This window comes from Columba livia, chromosome 20, assembly GCF_036013475.1.
Source record: "Columba livia isolate bColLiv1 breed racing homer chromosome 20, bColLiv1.pat.W.v2, whole genome shotgun sequence".
NCBI classification, from domain to species: Eukaryota; Metazoa; Chordata; class Aves; order Columbiformes; family Columbidae; genus Columba; species Columba livia.
In genome coordinates, this window is record NC_088621.1 from 7536276 (window position 1) to 7555954 (window position 19679).

At 43.4% G+C, this 19679-nt stretch overlaps 1 protein-coding gene across 3 annotated transcripts in view; it reads left to right on the plus strand.

Moving 5' to 3' along the window:
* The window catches only part of LOC102091424 (sphingosine-1-phosphate transporter SPNS2), a 122870-nt gene that overhangs the window by 23418 nt on the left and 79773 nt on the right, over positions 1-19679 (plus strand). For all 3 annotated transcript variants that reach the window (XR_010467277.1, XR_010467276.1, XM_065036503.1), the window contains exon 2: positions 9798-9863. Coding sequence is in view for 1 of the 3 variants with exons in the window: in XM_065036503.1 (XP_064892575.1) it covers positions 9798-9863 (66 nt within the window). In the remaining 2 variants the exon portion in view is untranslated. The remainder of the gene's footprint in view (positions 1-9797; positions 9864-19679) is intronic.

Sequence of the window (19679 nt, forward strand, 5' to 3'; positions counted from 1 at the left end):
GTGGCAATGCAACTGGGCAAAATCAAAAATGTTGCTGTGGAAGATATTTTAACTTCAGAAATTGCTACAACTTGCATCAAATAAAACACTCTCTAAATAAAACAGGGCAAGCCAGGTTTGTGTCTGGGCATTTCCTGGTGTCACTGTAGTCACAGGGCTCCACCAGTGACCACTTCTACTTATAGAGAAGCCCGTGGTGTCAGGCTTATTTTAGTGCACTCTTTTCTCATCTAAGTACACGCTCTCATGCAGGTGTAGGTTTATACACACATTTTACTTCCATATCAGCCATGGAGCTATTGTAAAACATAGTAAATTCTTTAATAGGTCATATTTAAGAAGCTGAATGGAAGCGTTTAAATGATCTCCTGTGATAAGTCCAAAGCTGTTTTGTTTTCTCTTTTCCCTGCCAGTGCTGTGGGTAAGTTCTGGGTCTCTTAACAAGCTTTTGTGCCCCACACAGATCTTCTTTGAATACTCACGTGCCTTGCTAATTAACTGTACAAAGCCACTTGCCTTGTCAGCTGGATGAATTTAAAGACACGTTGCTTACCATAACTAATGCAGCCATCAAGAGATGTGCACTGTACTTGATCGTTTCCCAGCACAGCTTGACCGGGACCCAGGGAGAAATGCAAATGCTTAATGCATTTCTGTGTGAGGTGGGCACAAGAGGAGGAATTTCACATGGCTTTGTGCTCAGAGAAAGGTATTTTCAGTCAGTAGGAGATGTTGGAGTGGATGATGACGGAAGGGCATTTCCACCCATACGCAGATTAAAAAATGCCCATGATTAGAGGGTGGCAATGGCTGCTTTAAATAGTTAAGGAAGAAAACACAAGAGGGTTCTAGCCGACGTTGGCAGTGTGTGGTAATATACCCTCAAGCCTCATCTGCAGGGAAATACGTCTCTGTTGGGTCATGTGAGGATATGAAAAAGCTCCTCTAAGCAGGACCTTTTGATTTATTTACATCATATCTTATATATTAATGCACTGTGTAGTAGGATTCTTGTGTAGATCAACACACTTGTGATGGGAGAGTTTCCCAAGTTAATTCAAGAGTGGGGAGAGGGACAGAGGAAGGGAATATGCATTGAGTATGAGAAGCTGCTGTATGGATCACAGTGCCCTCCAGATCAGGAGGTGGGTGAGGAGACCCAGAAAGTCGCAGTTCTGGTGCCCTGGGGAGAACAGGTGGATGAAAGGGAGCAGCGTGCAAGGGTGGACTTGAGCAGCTTTATCCTCCTTTCTTTATGCAGAGTGACAGACTCATAAACCTATTTGCCATGTTCAGCAGTGCTGTCTCAGACACGTTTAAAGCATAAATATAACAGTAAGGGCTGTTCTGGGATTTCTAAAATTAGAGTAGGTATTTTTATCTGCAGCCAAAACCTTTTGCATCTGGAAGTTAAAACAAGAAGATTTGGGAAGATTTAGCTAGCTACTTGAAATAGTAGGGTGCTTCTTTTTCCTTCTTTATCCTTTCTCCTTTTCCTCCTTCTCCTTTTCCTCCTTCTCCTTTTCCTCCTTCTCCTTTTCCTCCTTCTCCTTTTCCTCCTTCTCCTTTTCCTCCTTCTCCTTTTCCTCCTTCTCCTTTTCCTCCTTCTCCTTTTCCTCCTTCTCCTTTTCCTCCTTCTCCTTTTCCTCCTTCTCCTTTTCCTCCTTCTCCTTTTCCTCCTTCTCCTTTTCCTCCTTCTCTTTCTTTCTCTTTTTCCAGATTTCCTGTCTCAGAAGTGGGCTGCAGCACCAAGTTGGCATCACAGTTTTAGCCAGTTTTTCATCTGTGGAGGATATGGTGTAGGTAATTCCACCTTTTCCTGCTTTAGCACTTAAAGCCTTATGATCATCTCCAGATCTAAGTCCCAGAGGGAGATTTGCATTGTGGATGTTAACATTGCAAAGCTGCTTTTAAAAATCAGTATGCAGCTTGGCAGGAGCACTGGAGATGTGCTCATACACCCCTTCGCTGATAGGAAGTAGATTACCAGAGCTTTTTATTAACCCAGGACCACAGCAGTAGGTTAGTTGTGCTTTCACTAAGAAACTGGTGGTTCTGTGCAGTAGAAACCTGCCCAGAATGTTCCCGACGTTCTCTGCCAGGCATCTTTACCACCCAACTGCGGTTCTTCTACAGGCCACTCTGTGCAGGAACCTCTGATGTGGCATCTCCCTTGCATTTTATAAAACATTCTTTGTAGTACGAAAGAATAGAAAGCTCTTTACGATTACATCCAACGATACCATCATGCCCTGGACAGCTTGTGATGTTCCAAAATAGCTTTGAGGCATTGCTAAGCAGAAGCAAAATGCAAATGAGAAATGAGATGCAGTCACTTGGAAGTATGTCCAATCCGAGTGCATATTTCTACAGATTTGATAGAAATCTTCCTAACTGGAGAAATTAGCTGTCATCTGCTGTAAACCATCAGTCACTAATTGCCCCAGTTGTTCACTCTTATCTCAGTGTTCCGTGTCACAAAAGTGTGTGTGGCTATGAAAGGGAAGGGAGCGGGTAAAAAATCCTCACTCACTAGAGTGTGATGTTAGAGAACATAGAGGATTTCTTCTGTTAGCCTTCACAATCTTGAAATACGATGTAGTGGCAGCCCCAGACACGTAGCTGCTTGTGCGCAGAAGGTGCACCTGATCGCACAGGCTTTTTGGTGCCTGTCTGAAAAGCCTCAAATCCAACAGAGGATGTGTCAGAAAATAACGGTGCAAGTTCTCGTGGTCTGTGTGAATGAGGGAGGTGACAAAGTGACCAGCTAGAGGTTGTGCTTGCACAGAATTAGGCTGAGGGCTGTTACGCTTATATCATGCACGCCATTAGTTCTCAGGTTAGTACTGTTAAAGTATTTGCATGTACTTTGGCTGTTTCTAAGCAAGTAATATCTGCCCACTTCTTAGGCAAGAGGTTATAGAGCATTCAGTAGCATATAGTAGTATCCTGCAAATGTGTTTGGTTAAAATATATGCAAGAAGATGTAAAAGTAGGGGCATCAAATTGATTCTGAGAACAAGAGTCTGATCGTTTTATACTCTCTAGAAAAACACGTAAATTACTCTATTGACTTTTGTATAGCTAGAAAACCATGAGAATAGAGCTGTGAAGTCCATAGCCACATCTGTACAAAGCCAGCAAAAATCTCCAAAATCTCTCTCAAAAAAAGAGATTTTGTAGATACTTATTTTAATTTCCTTGCAATTTGTGGCTCATGCCAGTTTCCTGACTCAGCCTCACTCCGGTATGGTGATACGCCAAGTTTTCCAATAAGGAAAACAAGGGAGTGGTGACTCACTGGCGGGATTTGTGTGCACTTGATTTGCTCTATCATTATCTACACTGTTTTTATTTATTTTAATGAGCTCACATACAAAGTCTCTGAGATATGTTTCATTGCATGATTAGCTAGACTTGTTAATCTTCAGTAAAGATTAGAAAACCAAGAGACAACTAGAGCTTTGCTAGCAGGACCACTTTTCTCTGCCATAGCGTGTGTAAGGAGAGTGTAAATGGGGGGAGTCTCAGAATTTTCTAAGATTTGAATGCATGAAATAATAACGTTCTTGTTTTTTGAGGCTCTGCTCTTTGATCTGAAAATCTGTCAAGGCCGCTTTTACCTTTTCCCTCGCTAAAGACTGTTCCGTTCTGCGTTGAGCAGGCACAGCAGTGCTCAGCGTGCCTTGCCTGGTTTGTGTGAGTTGGAAACTAGGAAGAGGGTCTGAACGGAGTCCTGAGATGGATGTGCTGGGTATGGGAGCAGGGTCTGGCCAGCTTCGGCTGAAAGCTCCGAAGGATTCCTGTCATTTGAAATGACCAGTATAAACCTCAGCTACTACCTATGTTTCTGTTGGTTGCTTAAAACTTCTGATTTTACCATTCCGCACAAAGGAATCTTTCCAACTCCCAATGAATGAGTTTGTTTTCAAGTTCAGGTCTAGGTGCCCATTCATTTTATCCTGCCCTTTTATCCAAATCATGTCATTTATCCGTAATTGGAGTCTTCCCTTGGCTTGTGGGAATTGCACGGCTGATTAAACTGGGCCAAGGCAGGAGTCTTAAAGTGAGATGAGGCAGGGATGAAATTAAAGATCTCTTTAATAGGGAGCTGTACAGCAGGAGTGGAAATAAGGGGGAAGTGACGCTGTGAGCTTAGTCTCAGATTTAACCCACGTCATTTTACAGTTTTACTGGTGGGACCTGTTGTTGCATTGGATCATAAGTGGAAAATCTTCGGTTTTTTGGAATTTATTTAAGCTCTTGGGCTCATGTTGGCTGACTATCCCATGTTCCCCATTTGACAAGGGCTTTCTTCCCAGCCATAGTCCTGGGAACAGCCCTACACTATAATTAAGAAGATGAGGGATTTGATTAGGGTGTGGTTTTGCCAGTGAGGCACCCAGCATTTGGCAGCCACGGTTGCATTCAAATTCCTATTTGTTTTGATTTTTTGTTTTGTTTTTTTGTTTTAAATCCGAGCAGGACTAGCTGTCCTGTGCTGCCTTCCCCAGACGCCCTGACCCTGTGTTAATGATGCCTTGTGCTAATTGATTCTACACCTGATGAGCATTTTTTTATCCCCTCCCATGCTTGCAGACAAGTTTGTGCTTTGCATACAACATTACGGTGGATTTATAGCTATGTTAGAGGAACCATCATTTATTATTACCTAGCCGCTGCCAGAAAGAGAACACGACGTCATTTTTTAATATATTTTCTTCTCTAAGCCCTTGGTTAATTAGATTCCTTATTTTTTTTTTCCTAATTATTAATTACTTGTGACACGCCGTGCAGGTAAGCCAATAGCCTTTGGGAATGAATGAATAGCTCAGATACTTCCCCACTGATATTACAATAATGATAAAAACATTGAATGGAATAAGTGGGTGTGACAGGTGGTGCAAGGATAATACTGGGTTTTATTTTGTTTCCCAAGAAGCGATGTGCTTGGCTGAGGGGAAGCACCTTTCCTAATGAAAGCTCACTGAAAATAGGTAAAGAGGGCACGCAGCACATCCTTGCGTGCGTCCTGGTGGGTTTTGTCTCTGTTTCCAACACAGGCTCTGCGATGAGCCCTCAGCCCGGCGCCGTTTGGCACGTGCGGGCGGTGGGAGGCTCCGGGTGCCCGGAGGCTTCGGGCTCTCACACTTGCCCACCCTGGAGTTTTGTTAGCGGGTTTTTAAGCAGCTGTTTCATGGCCTGGGAACGACTGCAGTGTTGGGCGCCGAGACCCCAGCTCATTGTGCTTTATTACTCAGGGAAACCCCTTTCTAAACATGCCACCATGGGCGGTGGCAGCTTCTTTTCAAGGCTTTCTAGGTCACAGGTTTCTTGCATGCCAGTGTGAGCAGATCTTAGGAAACCCTTGTTTTGATTAGGCTGGCTACTCATTTTGTTTTGTTTGTTTCTTTTTGATGCTGCAACACTATTTCAAAACCAAACACTTTTTTCACAGATGCCTACTGTCGTGTCATACAACCATGGATATTAGTTTTGCAGAAGAAAAGTCTGTGTGTGCATCCTAAGGAAGCTCTTGTCTGTATTTTCAAGCACAGTGTCACCACTTATTTGGCAATATTTAAAGAGCAGGCTTGCTTCTGTTTGCATGTAAGACAGGGAATGATTCCATGGCAATCCAAAGAAGGTGGTATTGGACTTTAGTTCTAGATTTGCTAGTTCTGGTAGCAGTGGGAATTAATCTTGAGGTACAAATATCAGCAGGGCTACCATGGTGGTTTTCTGCACCTGAGCATTTAAATTGGGTCCAAATAGTGAAGCTGGTGTTTAATAACTAGTGGGTGGCTGATGTGAAGCCGGCTCGTTTGAAGCTTGGGGATGTGTGTGTGAACTGCAGTCACACCTTGGGCTTGCAGTGAAGATACAATCACAGAGACCTCAGAATAAACTTCTCCCCACCTAATCTTTTCACATGTCTCTGAACAGACATGTGTGTACACCGCTCTTGTGTCTCCTAAAGTATTATTTGAAGCAGGTTGAATATGGCTGCAGGCACGAGGAAGAGCCTGATGGTAGGAAGGTGGTTTGTTCCTTTAATGGTAGGAGGCCAGGGCTTGGCTGTCCCCGCTTAGTTCCCTCCACCTGAGGGTGCTGGTCCTGGAAGAACCAGGGAACACAGCCTGGAAGGAAAATGCCTTCCTAGGGATGGACAGGTAGGTAGCAACAGGTAATGGAGGAAAAAGAGTTATCAGTACAGAGTGTGCTCTGGATCTTTGGGAGCCAAGAGAGCAAGTGAAACTGGGCTTGGGCGAGACTGGGTTCTCCTCCATCTCCTTTGAGGCTTCCCCAAAGAGGGGTGCAGGTCCTGGGCTGCATTGGGGTGGGAGGGACACACTATCAGTGTCCAGCCTGCACCATGTGCAGAGCTGTGTGCTGGTTCCTTTCAAGCACCGTAATATTTCCCCATTAAAAGACACCTTTAAAAATGCACATGCTTTTAAAGTAAGTAGTTCCGTTGGCCAACGGTGTTGGAGCACATGCACTGTGTTTGAAGAATGTGCATTGGCATTTCCGATGCAAGGCTTGGTGAGCTGAAAACCTGTGGCTTTGTGTCTGTAGCTTTGCGCTCAGTGCACAGCTTAGCTCTGTATTTTGCACCTGCCTTGGAAGCAGTTTGAAATCAAATCGTGCTGTTTTGGTAAGTGGAAAATGGGGCTCTCCCAGGGAAGCTCTAATACCTTTTGGCTTTGAAATTGTGATTTTATCGTGGCTTAGCTTATGAACACTGTTTCTTACCATGGCAACTCTTTATTCACATATACAAGTGGCAGTAATTAGGTGAAGAGCCCACGTTTCTTTTAAATATAAAACAGAACCAAGACACTCTGCACACTAGATCGGCTATGGAGGAGTTCTGAAAATGATGGTTAACACAAGAAACGTCTGTACTAAGATGACCTTCTGTTCAGAGCATCTTTTTACCCCATACCAGATGACCTTCCAGTCCTGCAATTTCTGTTCTGTCGTAGCTCTGGCCAGGAACACAAAGCCTATCTAGGCAAGCATTTGGCTCATGCGTGATCAGTACCACCTACCTCCCTGTTTGAAGCCTGAATCACATACTTACAGGAAAATTTGCCTTTCTCAAGGCATTTCCCCTAAATTAGAGATAACTTAGGCCATTAAATCTGGACCTGCATTCCAAAAGCCTCAGAATCAGGTGGTCTTATTCACTGTGAAATGGCCTTTGAAAGTGGCAGCAGTGCTCTGGATCCTGCACTAACTAGAACCTGGAAACCTTGTAACGCTGTGAATGGATGAGGTTGGATGAAGTTTGCCACATTGCTCTTCTCCATTTACTTGACATTCCCTCCCTATCTTAACAGTCCACACCCAAAGACCTTTTATCCTCCAAATTGCTCTTAGAAGTCCTCTTCATGCCCAGTGCCCACAAAAATCCGATGACTGCCTTGATGTTTTTGTCAGGCACTTAGATACTAGCATGGCAGGCCTGGCAAAATAACCTTGATAGGGCTGCAGTAACCAGTCATACCTCCGGCTGGGTCTCCCAGTCAGTCCTGTCTCTGTGCCCATCTTGATCAGCGCTCCTGGCCAGGTGCTGCCCGTATTTCATCTCAATGAGTTCCAAGCTCTACATCAGCATTAACAGTGTCTGGTTCAGCTAGGAAGATACTTTGGAAGGTTGGCACCATCTTTCCTGTATGTTTGTTCAGTCCTGAAAATGCCAAATGTACTTAAGAAATAATAGGTGAGAGCACTAACGTGTGCCATGTAATTGTGAAGACGTCCCGTGGCCACCAGCCCTGCTGAGAAGCTCTCAGGAAGAGTGGTGCCTGTTTGCTGCCCATGGCTATTTTGAGATCTTCCTGGGACATTGGTATGAATTTTAATCCAAGAAAGGCCTTGTCAGCCTCATGGGGCAGCCTCCCTTTCTTAGATTGCGTCAGGTGCTGTGGGAGCACATCTCTACAAGGAACATGGTCATTGTCTGGAGCCCGACTCCAGCTGTCTCTGCCTTCCCACCATCTCGAAGCAGAAGGGAAAGTCAAAAGCTCTATCATTTTCCTGTCTTCTCCCCTAGTCTATCATTGCTTAATTGTATCCCTAAAGCTTATTAAAGTCTGTGGTGATTCATTGCCATGGTGAGGTGGAAACAGAGCTGAGGAAATTTAAGAGAGAAGTGTCTGCCCACGTGAGTGTGCTGAGCAGAGTGAAACTCCTGTCCCTTCACACATGTGTTGCATCATCTGCTTGCAGCTGCCTCTAATTTAATGTTCTAAATCCCATCTCAAAACACCTGTAGCCCAAAGAGAATATAGAATACACTGGGAGTAGGAAATCCATGCCAATTACACATGTAGATCTCTATTAATCATCTGAGACATTCTTCCAAGCTCACACAAGACTTATAATTGTGGTTCTATATTGTCCTGTTTCACTGACCATCCCCAGAACCTGGCTCCCTCTCCACCAGCAGAATGAAGTTGTAGGCTTAATCCGAGGTGGCTACACTTCAGTGTCCTAAATGGATTTCATTTGTGGCTACAATAGCTCAAGCTTGTAAAACACATTGTGATCTCTTGTGGGAAAAAAAAGGCACTGTAGAAGTGTAAAGCCATTGTCACTGGACAGATAATCTCTTTGTAATGAACTGGAGGACCTTCTCTGCTTCACTGTGTAGGCACCATTATAATCCTGTGTACTTGCTGTTCTGGTTTCTGATGCAAATAAAAAAAAAATCTTCTTTCTGAGGCTATGTTTTCCATCATATCAGAGGCTCCTGCTCCTCACAGTGTTTGGTGGTTTAATGTGCCTCTCAGGCATCCTGGTGTGGCTGGGACTGTGTGGGCAGGACTGGCCGCTTTCAGGTTGGTGGATTTAGCTCTGGACGTCTGTGTGTGTGTGTGTTCCATCATGGGATTGGGAACACAAAATCCCAGAGTTGTGGAGACTGGAAGGGACCCGTGGAGATAATCTAGTCCAACGCCCCTGCTCCAAGGATCTGCCTCCTCAGACAGTTTTAATAATGCAGCGCTACAGCTCTTCATCTCTGTTTTTCCATCACTGAATCGATCCTTTTGCTGTCCCATGGCAGGACACCATTTTGCTTCCTGCACAGGTTATTGGCTTGCTCTTGACCCTTGTGCACCTGCTAGTTTAGAAGGAATTAATTTGACATGAGTCTGTCTGTACCAGCTGCTTCTTTACCCCCCTCCTTTCAGGTGGTGATAGACATGGATAAGATTCACACTCTTGCCCATCCTGAGCCCTCCCTGCTCGGGGCTGAACAGTCTCAGAGATTGGGGAAGGGGGGATTGCTGTAGGAGGTTGAACTAATATTACCGGGCCAATATTGGTGCTCTGAAAGCCAAACTGAATGCTGCCCTGAGTAAATGGTGATGTACAAGTAATATGGAATACGACAAATGAGCTTTCTTGCTTTATCCTTCCTTCCCTGTATCTGTTTTGCTTTAGTACCATTAATTTATATCTGTTTTCTTGGCATTGTCCCAGATGTTTTCTGGGCATAGTTATCTCTTGGGTCTTTTATCTCTTTGTGTTTGTCATTTAGTGTGATCCTGGCAGTTCCAAAAACCAAGATATTTATGATGAGCAAGTTCAGGTTGGCACTTAGTTGATTCCCATGACCTGCAGTGATAAGCAGAATTATTGTGTGTGCACATACAGAAAAAAAGCCAGTGTGAAAACTTTAGAGGTTATGTGTCTAAACTGCTGAAATTTTTCACAAAAGGTTTGTGTTGTGTGCTTTTCAAAGGCTGAAGGCACTGAGTTCCTTCTCTCTGTTTTCCTTGTAGGTGTGTTACTAGACATCCAGCAACACTTCGGCGTCAAAGACAGCGGGGCTGGCTTATTGCAGACAGGTAAGAGTATTTGTTTCCTTGCTGGTTTTTGCAACCTTCCTCTTCTCAGAAGGGCGCTTTCGAATTTCTTCAGTTATGGCCCTTGGGCACATTGCTTTTGAAATATTCTCCTACTAGGAAGGTGAGTGCACACAAAGGGTTTTTTGGTTTCGATTTGCTGGTGAGCATGAGTTCAGGGTTCAGAATGACTTAGATGCAGAATGGGCTAAAGGCAAACAAACCTAATGATACTATTTATGACAACTAAATTAAAAAAGGAGATGGCTTCTTCCTCTAGGTCAGAACACTCGTAATGAACCAACAGCAGGCTCCTGTTGTTCTTACTTTGCTTAACTCTCTGTAGGTTGATAATAATTGTGATGTATGATGTCCTTCATGTGCTCTACAGAGAATCTGTTGAATGTTCAGTAATTGGGAATACAGTGTGGCATGAAAATGTAAAACTCATCGGGACAAGTACCTGACGATGCAAACTGCGGGAAAGGTTAACAATCATTGCATTCGTGGTGACTCATGGATTAACAATAGCCCGATGATTTTGGTGCTGTTAGCTTCAGAGATTTCTCTCCCTGTGTTTAAGGAAGAAGGATTATTGCAATTGTGACGTCCTTTTAATGCAGCAGACATTTTAATGTTGCAACATCCGCAGGCAGAGCTGTAACACCCCAGGACAAACCCAGCTTTCCTGGCCTCTAGTCCCGAGGTGATTTAGAACCTTTGTCAATAGGCTGGATTTGATGACATTGAGTAGCATTCTCAGGTAGTTATAATAGCACAATTTGATCTTTATGAAGAGTTGAGAGGACTAGCCAGAGGGAAAATGCAGGATTTTAAGGAGAGAAACAGTCTGGTTTGGAAACTTCCTACAGAATTATTAGTTGGAGTCATAGATATGTGGTGCTGTGGTTGTCTTGTCACTGTCATCTGTCTCAGAGAACCATACTGGAACAATTACATCTCTAAAAAAAATAGAATTCAATTAGGATTAGAAATAGCGTGCCAGAAAGACATTTTTTCCATGTTTTTTTTCCTGTACTGTCGCAGGGGCTACTAAACGCCCATCAGAAGCTTCTCCGTGAAACTGTAGCCAACAATAAAGTGTATTAAATCCTTCATTCTTTATGCTGCCACTAAAGGTGAGAATTTTCTGGAGCTCTGTCATTTGGCCCTTGATTTCAAACTGTATGAAACACTGCATTACATCCTCCTTTTTATTTTTCTGCAATCCATGGCACAGCAGGGTCCTCATTTGTGGTTACAGCTTCTTGGTAATGTTGCAATACAAACAATTAATAACCATTTGCATTAGGGCTTTGAAAATGCTGTCCTTGTGGGGCGGCAGAGTTGAGCTGAGCTGATATGTGCAGCACGTGTCCAGAACAGGAGCCCTCAGCTTTACAAGCGTTACTGATTCTAAGTAGCATCAATCAGTTATGCCCGAAGTGGCACTGGTTGTCCGTCAGGCTCTTTTCTACAGCAATTATTTGTATTTATTTATTGTACTCAGAGGAACAGGTCCTCAATGTATCATTAGACACAAAGTGCCTTCAAGAAAATATTCTGGTGGAAAGTGACACTTGCCAGAGCATGTATTTAATCTTCATTCCCCTCAGTGGATGAAACTGTTCTGCAGATGATTTACTGACAGCAAGTAAGAGCTAAGCTCCAACAGGGCATTTCATTTGTTAATTGCAAGAAATGTTATTTATTTCTCTAGCAAACGTACAGGGCAGCTGAAAACAGTGTCACTGAGATATTGCAAGATTGCTGCTGAGTGTGTCAAGAGTTTTCTAACTGATAGCTGGTGCTTTAAGAAAAGCAATATTTTCTCTTGTTATTTTGCTCATCTGAAAACTGAGGGCTTGACTTTGCCCCTGCAATATAGATAATAATGTATTAATCACAGTGCCATCACAGGAAAATAATACTTACAAAATAAAACACCATTTTGCGTAAGTAAGGGTAGGGGCACGTAACTGAAAACTTATTAGATATATTACTTCAGCTTAACAAGTTTCTGTGTTGGCAGCTGGCCTGTGGCCCGTGTCCCCTTAACCGTGGTGAAATAAAACATGTACTAAACCACCATAAACACTAATTTCAATCTTTTGTTTGTTCTCTAAGTCTGACGTGTCTAGATGTGCAGATTGGGGAAAATGGATGCAGAGTGTAGAAGTATGTGACCAGTGTTGCAGAGAAAGGCTGTAGTGGAGCTGGGCCCAGGACTGATGTCTCCCAGAGCTCAGCCTTGACCTTGAACAGTTCCTTTGCAAGCAGAGAGATAGAAATATCATTTTATTCCCAAGAGATGGTCCTGCTAACTAATTGAGTGATGTGAGACGAAAGACTGCTCATCCTGAATATGTCCTCTGAACAAAGAGTGGATTAGTCCTCAGGTTGTTAATCCTGCATCTGAATGAGTCCTAAATGAATTTACAATGTTAATGAGGGGGAGTGAAATGTAGTATTCACTCGCAGTTCATATCACTCATCAAACAGGCTTAAATAAAAATATCCTTTTAAGTGAGAAACAAGGCTGCAGACAGCTTTAGGAAGAGATAGTACTGAAAACTCAAACAGCGAGGGGAAAAGAAATCCACCAAAGGCAACGTCTGACCCTGCATTTGTACCACAACCCGCTCTTTGCAGACACAGCCAGTCTTGTGGCGTTCTCTCTCCAAACATTCAAAAGCCAATTCATACACTTTCAGCTTCTGCTGCTCTCTGGAAAGCAAAGGTGATTGGTTTCTTAGGAACTGCAAAGACAGAATTTGAATTTTTATCTTCTTTTATATTAATCCCAAGATACAAGCTGCTCTTTGCCTGAGAGATATAATGAAAGCTGGTTAGAGGGACACCATAGCTGCCTGTACAGAAGAATCACAGGGACGCTCCAGCCTCAGCCGTAATGGAAAGGAGCAGAACGGGGTAGTTGTCTCGGCAGCAAAGATCTGTGGCAGCAAAGGACATGCTGACAGATGGATCACAATTGCTGCTTGCTCGGTAGCATCGCGAAGTAACGCAGTAACTGTGTTCATTCCAGAGCCCTGGTTATCTCTTGATGATGCTACAATTTGGTGCTGATCCTCCTTTTTAAAGCACAACGTACACAGTTATATAAATAGTAGTTAAGTTCACTTAATTGTCCTACAGGTCTGCGTCTGAGCTTTCTTGTGCTTTTATTTTTCTTACGAGTTGCTTTTCCCAGCTGGAAGAAGGATTATCTTGGCTGATCTCAAGAGGTGACAGAGCATCTCCTTGCCTACTTGAGCTGTATGGCTGTAGTCAGTCAATACATTTTTAAGCCAAACCATACAAAAAGTCTTTCCCATGTGTGGAGTTAGGCAGGAGCAGCGATTTGGAGTCACCTCTAAAAACACAAAGACTGAGAAGATGGGCAACTGGATTTGTAGCACTGCTTCAAAATGTCGTTAACCTTCCATATATACTTAGACCACAGAAGCAGTGCCCCACTGCTATATTCTGGTTTTCACTAGACTTTTCCTCTTCTTTCTTCAATTTTTGTGCTTTATTGTTCTGTCTGCTTTCCTTGCCCTTGGATTCATTTTGCTTTTGTGTCTCTTGCCAGTGTCTGTTTAGCACCAGAGCTCTAACAATAATAGCGCCTGGCTCTCAATACGGTTTGTCTTCTGTGGATCTCAGGATGTTTTATATAGGAAGGTATAATGAGGCTTGCCCTTTTCTACCGATCAGGAAATGAAGAAAGCCAGATGGGAGAAATGACCTGCCCAAAGTCACACAGCGGGTCTGAGGCAGAGAGAACCGCGGTCCAGCTCTGGAACGTGCAGCATTCAACTAGGTTAATGCTTAGACCCGGAGATTTGATCCTTGTTAATGGGCACCTTAATCTTCCAGCCAAGGCAGCGCAGGCTCGGGGGAAGGCACATAAAACAGCGGGGACTTCTGCATCAGATGGAGGGTATGGCAAGGATTCGTTTGAAATGCAGAGGGAAAAAGCATCTGCCTTCAGAAAGAGCATGGGGATGTCATTAGAGGAAACTCTGGTAACCAAAAGTTTATACCATAAGGTCAAAAGCAAGGAAGTGAGATCTGGAGGGACTCATTAAAGGTGAATAATCATAGATAACTGGGGCTCTGAAAGAACTTGTCTCTTCTCACCTGGAGACAGATGGGCATTCTCCCAAATGCCTTTCAGCCCCTGGTTTTCCAGGAAGCCTAGTGATGCCAGGTACTTTCTTAAATCTTGTTATGGGCTCTTTTTTCCCTGTAAGGGTCAACTCGAACTAAAACCTCTGTTCATTTGAAAAGTGAAGCCTTTACTGACCTGAGTTGCCCTACCTCTTGAGCTGACCTTGTGTAACCTCGCAAACGTGTGAGCAGCTCTGGTGTGCTGTGATTGTATCAGCATGTGAAGTGAGGAGGGGACTAGAAATTGTGGAGAGCAATGATGGGATAAATCAGACTTGCTTGTTCACTTAAGGTTTTTCTTTCAGCTCCCTTTGATTCTCACCTTCTTATGATGACAGCCCATACTGTTCTAACATTTTAATTTATTCCACACAGAGAGCCCTGCCTCTGGATGAGGTGCTAACCTTGCCTATGTGTGTAATACGTGAGTTGCAGGTGCCGCATATTTCTTTTCTCCCATCTGCTTCTACCTGAATACATACAGTCTTGCCTCTCATCTGTGCTATGCATAACTAAATCAAATCTTCATCTTTTACTTCCTGCTGCACCTGCTTAATTTTTCTTCTTGTTAGAACACAGGAACTCATATTCTGGAGACTTTTCCTGTTTTCTACTTAAAATTCATGGCCTTTCCTTTTGAGAGAATGACTTCTTGCACCAGAGCACCTCCCAGGGCCCTGGTATCTCAGGTGTCAAAGCCAGAAGGCAAGACAGAATGATTTGTACCTGCTTGTCTTGATTCATCACTGCAAATGTTTTGGACCACTGTGCCATACCCAGAGCAGGTGTCACCACTGTCACCTTCCCTTCCTCCAGCCATGCTAAGCATTCTTAAATCCACATTCCTTCTCTGGCAGTCTGGGCTCTGAATGCAGGACCAGCTGGAGCTCTCTGCCAAAAGGAGAATCCTCGAAGTCATATCAATGAGTGAAACTTTTTTCCCTACTTCCTTGTCCATACCTGATTTTGTATCATTTTTTGGAACTTCTCCAGCCTTCTGTAGCGTGTCGCCGATCCAGTGTAAGTGATAAAGATGAAAAAGCAGGGCTCTGCATTCAGTGAGCCTCAATTAATGTTGTGACAAGGGTGGTTCTTTTACTTATCAAGGTAGAGTGAGTCAAGATAGTCCAGAGCCTGATTATTGCCCACGTAAGTCCTTTACAAGTTCCGACAGTCCTTTTTTCCTGCGTGCTAGAATAGTGTCTGATATGGCAATCTGAGGGTCTGATTCATGAAAGCAGTTAAGCCTATATGGAAATCCCCCTGCAATCAAGAATGAAAGCATTCTCTCGAATCAGTGAGCAGGTTATAGGAAAATGTGTTTGTGCCCTAGCCCGGTCCCCTGAACACCAAGGACCAAGCTATAAAAATGCTGTTTACACTGTGCACCCTCACTGGACAGCCCTAGATTGCAAAGTAAATAATCCTTGGTGGAAGGGAAGGGGCAGGGGAAGGAGGGGAAGATGTCCTTGCCTCCTGCTGATGGGAGGTAAGTGCTTGAGCCAGTGTTGCACTTTGTCTTTTTATTGTACCTGTCAGATTATTAGAACAAGGAAACTCTCCAGACTGACTTGTCTTCATTGATACCTTGATTTGATGACACTGCATGGCCACTAACACAACAATTCGTTTTCCTGTCCTGTCTTCCTGTTTGCAGAAGGAAGGTCTGTCCTAACCCTTGGCCTCTCAGACAGGGCAGGTACTCGGGGTGGTTGTTGCAAGAGATAGTTGCACTTGGGCTGCCTGTGGCATGTCTGTTCTGTAAGTACATATTGGCCTCTTTTCCCTTAGGCTGTAGTTCAAGCACCTCCTGCCAAGGTTGTGTTCACTTCTGTAATTTATTATAATAATAAGGGGAGAGATTTCCCACAGATTCTAGAGAAGTAGTTATCATTGCACCCAAAGCCCTAATAGTTTTTAATGTAGCCTGTCCATCTCCCCCTGCACATGTTCCTCAAACCTCAGCATTTCATTCAGGCTCTTTACAGTGGAAGATGAGATTTTTGTTGGCATTGTGTAGTGCTTTTAAACAACCTCCTCTTAATACCAGCTAGGCAATCCAAAGTAGCAGTTAGATGCACTGTATTGTGTGTTTCATGCAGAAATAGTTCAGAAGGGCTAGTCTTGGCACCTTTGCTTTTTTCATTAACACCATTTTTGGACTTTTAAAAGGGGGAGATAAACATTTGAGTTACTTTAAGTTCTTTTCATGCTAGTATTAGACATCTAATGACTACTAGTTACTGGATGGGAGGTGTGTACTTATATTCAATACCTCATGAGTAGCTTAATTTTTTTTCTCTCCCTCTGCAATAACACTAAAATCTTATGGTAGTAAGTGGAAAACCTTCTTAGCTTCAATTCTTGCTTTTCACTGAGCCTGCAAGTTTAATTTTCAAGTGTAGTGACCAGAGGAGTGTTTGTATATGGTCTAAATCAGAAAGAGCCCTGTATTTCTTCTTTGTACCCTGATCTAGATCTGTGCATACAGTTGCTACTGATACCTATTGGACCTAATTAAAACGTGTTAGCCCAGAGGGGAAGATTTTTTGCTATGACTTTAAGGGAACTTGGGTCATGGTCTTCTGTGAACTGGGAGCGAGAAGACAGAACTAACTTTTATTTTGTATATTTAATGTGCTTCATCCCAGCGGACCCAGAAGTGTTCTCTCTTTAAAGATGTATTTCAAGATTGGTTTGGTTTTGTCTTGCCTCCCACACCTGAACAATTCCCGTTGTCTTAGAGCACAAACCCTAGAGTTCTGCCGGGCAGCATACAGTGTTGTGAGAAGTGTAAGAGCCTGTGTTCATACAGGGATCTGAGATCAGAGCTCAGGCTCGGTCTGTGCCCGCAAGGAGTTTTCCAAGTCAATCTGGTGTAGCCGGAAGCATTGCTGCTGGAGAAGGCGTTTGATTTGAGAGAGAGATCATTTGGATACACCAAATAGTCTAGACAGAGCGCGAAGGAGCTCTGGAGCACTAAGGTTCTGTCTTGCAATGAAGCAAGAGCATCGCTGTTAGTTGTCGTAATACTGCAGGTGCCCAGTGGACTCTGGAAGCACCAGGGTGGTTTTGTGGTAGTGGGAATGTTGGGGTCCTAGACTAGTCCATGTGATCATTTGCTTCTCTGACATTGTGCCCTCCAGTCCAGAGCCTCTCAAACCTTTTGGCTGAGTACCAGATCACTCTGCATCCTTACAATAATATTTTTGCATTGATTTATTAACAGACCACTATAAAAAGAATATGTCTGTGTTGCTGGCTAAAAACAATTGCTGTTACTCTGTGGAACCCAATTTTGGGAACCGTAGCCTTTCGCTGTGATAAGCTGCTGGAACGGGTGGTGTGTGCCAGGCAGCAGCAACTCCATTTCAGTCCAGCTGCAGTGATTCCCAGGCATAGACCCGGACACCTCAAGAGGGAGCGACTCATTTGTAGACGCATAGACCTGGCTTTGAAAATGAATTCCAGGGCATCAGTTACGTAAAAAGAGAACATTCCTTATGGTATTCAGTAACATTACAAGCCTGCAGAACCAGATTCCAATTAACACAAGTAATTCCAAATTGCATGAATGGTGTATTGTTGCACCAAGTCAAAAGAAATCTCCCAATGTTCTCCCTTTAACCTGGTATTTGCACGTATTCCGGGATTTTTCCTGTCTGCTGATGTAAGGTTACAGAGCAAAGACCGTTTTTCTGCTCAGATTATGCAGGGAACCTGTTTCTGGAGGGAAAATATTACTGACCGTAGTCCATTACTTATCCTAATTCAGAGTTAGTTCTAACAAAAAATGTAAATGAACATAGACTTTTTTTGCTAAAACACTCTTCAGTTGTTTTCAAGTCTTAGTCAGATGACTGAGGATGGCTTAGGATTTTAAATCTCAGGTGAAAACCAGTTATTTGATGGGATGAATAGCAGGAGGAAGAGTTTGCACGTGTTCTTGTGTTCTTTCTGCTGCAAGCAGGGAAACGCTTCAGCTGTGCAGAGTTGTCCTTGTTCTCACTGAGGATGTTTTATGGCAGCAAAGGTAATAATAATACAGGATATTATACAATGGATGTTGAATTTTCACTAAAAGCTCCCCGGTGAGATATTCCTACCAACTGCTAGTGTTACACCTTCCAACAACTTGGAAAATACAGTATCTGACATGCTGAGCTGAGAAAATATTTGCATTATGTGTAAAACAAGTTGGTTTTTCTTGTTTGTACTTATTGAACTTGTTCTTTATGGAACCAGGCTCCTTTGTCTAATCACCAGAAAAACAAACTGCTGGCAATGCCAAGACAAGTTTTCCCCCAAGGGTCAGTTTGTGGCTGTTCAGGGCTGCTAATAATGAAGCTCAGCTGGCGTCTTGGGACATTTATGATGGTGTGTTCTCTAGGGAAAGGAATGGAACAGGCGCTGAACACAGGCTGACTGCAGATGGGCCACTGGTCAGTCATTAGTCTCACCTTCTACAAATTTAGGCCTGATTGAAAGGGGCTTTTTAAGACGTCAACAGTCCCTGGATTCACCAAATATTGTCTTTCCTTTTTTCCATTAATGTAATTGATGATGCGTGAAGGCATTGTATTTGCAAACCTTGCACATCACAGTATTCATTGCAGTATGTTGTTTTCCAGTAGGACTCATTCTACCAGGAAAGTACTAGTCAGAAGAGATTTAAAACAAGGGATTATTTAAAACAGGGTCCAGTCACGCCCCATGGCTCTTGAAACTACTGTTAAGCCTGGGATCTTTTACAGAGGTCATGTTCTTTTATCCACAGATGCAAGTTTAGTTGCACAGCTCACTCCTGGAGCTGCAGTTTAACTTGGTATTAAAGTGTTTTTGCAAGTCAGGGATGACGCTGGGGTGATAAACTTAGGAATAACAACTATAAGACAGACAGAGACCCGATTCATTCTTCAGTGGAGTGATGATCCTTTTCCTTTGGCAAACCATGGCAAACTAAACATTGGGATACTTCAGTATTTCAACAATTTCCTTAAATGAGTTTATCCCTTTTTGAAGGCCACCCAGCCACTCTGAAACACTTGCTCTTTGTCTAAAGTGCCATTTAGAACAGCAAGAGGCAAGAGCATTTCTAAATACTGCCAGCAAAATTGAGTCAGCGAATAATTTCTGTAAAATAGCACTAGTCACTTAGAATTGTGAGCAGGGCTTCCTTACATACTCTGTGATCCCTCGTTGTAGGATGAAGACTGCTTGTCATCGTAGGTGTTTCTTTGTGGTCTGCTGTTTGTTCCCTTGTCCTACTACTACAATTGCAAATTGCAGTCAGTAGTGATGTTTCTTCGTGTTTGTGGTACAAAAACCTGTCGAAATGTTGCTGGCATTTGAAAGAAGTAGATGGATAATCCTGTGGCTCTGTACCCTGGCAGAGGGCTGGTTAAGTGCTGATGGGCATCGTGTGGAGTTGGACAGAAGGAGAAAGGATTCATGAGCCCTGTCCTGTGCTCAGACCACTGCTTAAGAAAGACACTCGCAGCTGTGGGACTTGAGGGTGTTCTGGATGTCGTAACATCATGTTCCCAATGCCTGTGTCTCACTCGTGGATCTCATTAGGAGTTTGGGGTTTGGTGGTTGGCTGGAATGCCCATCTCATGTTGTTTTGATCCCACTCCCTAAGAGAAG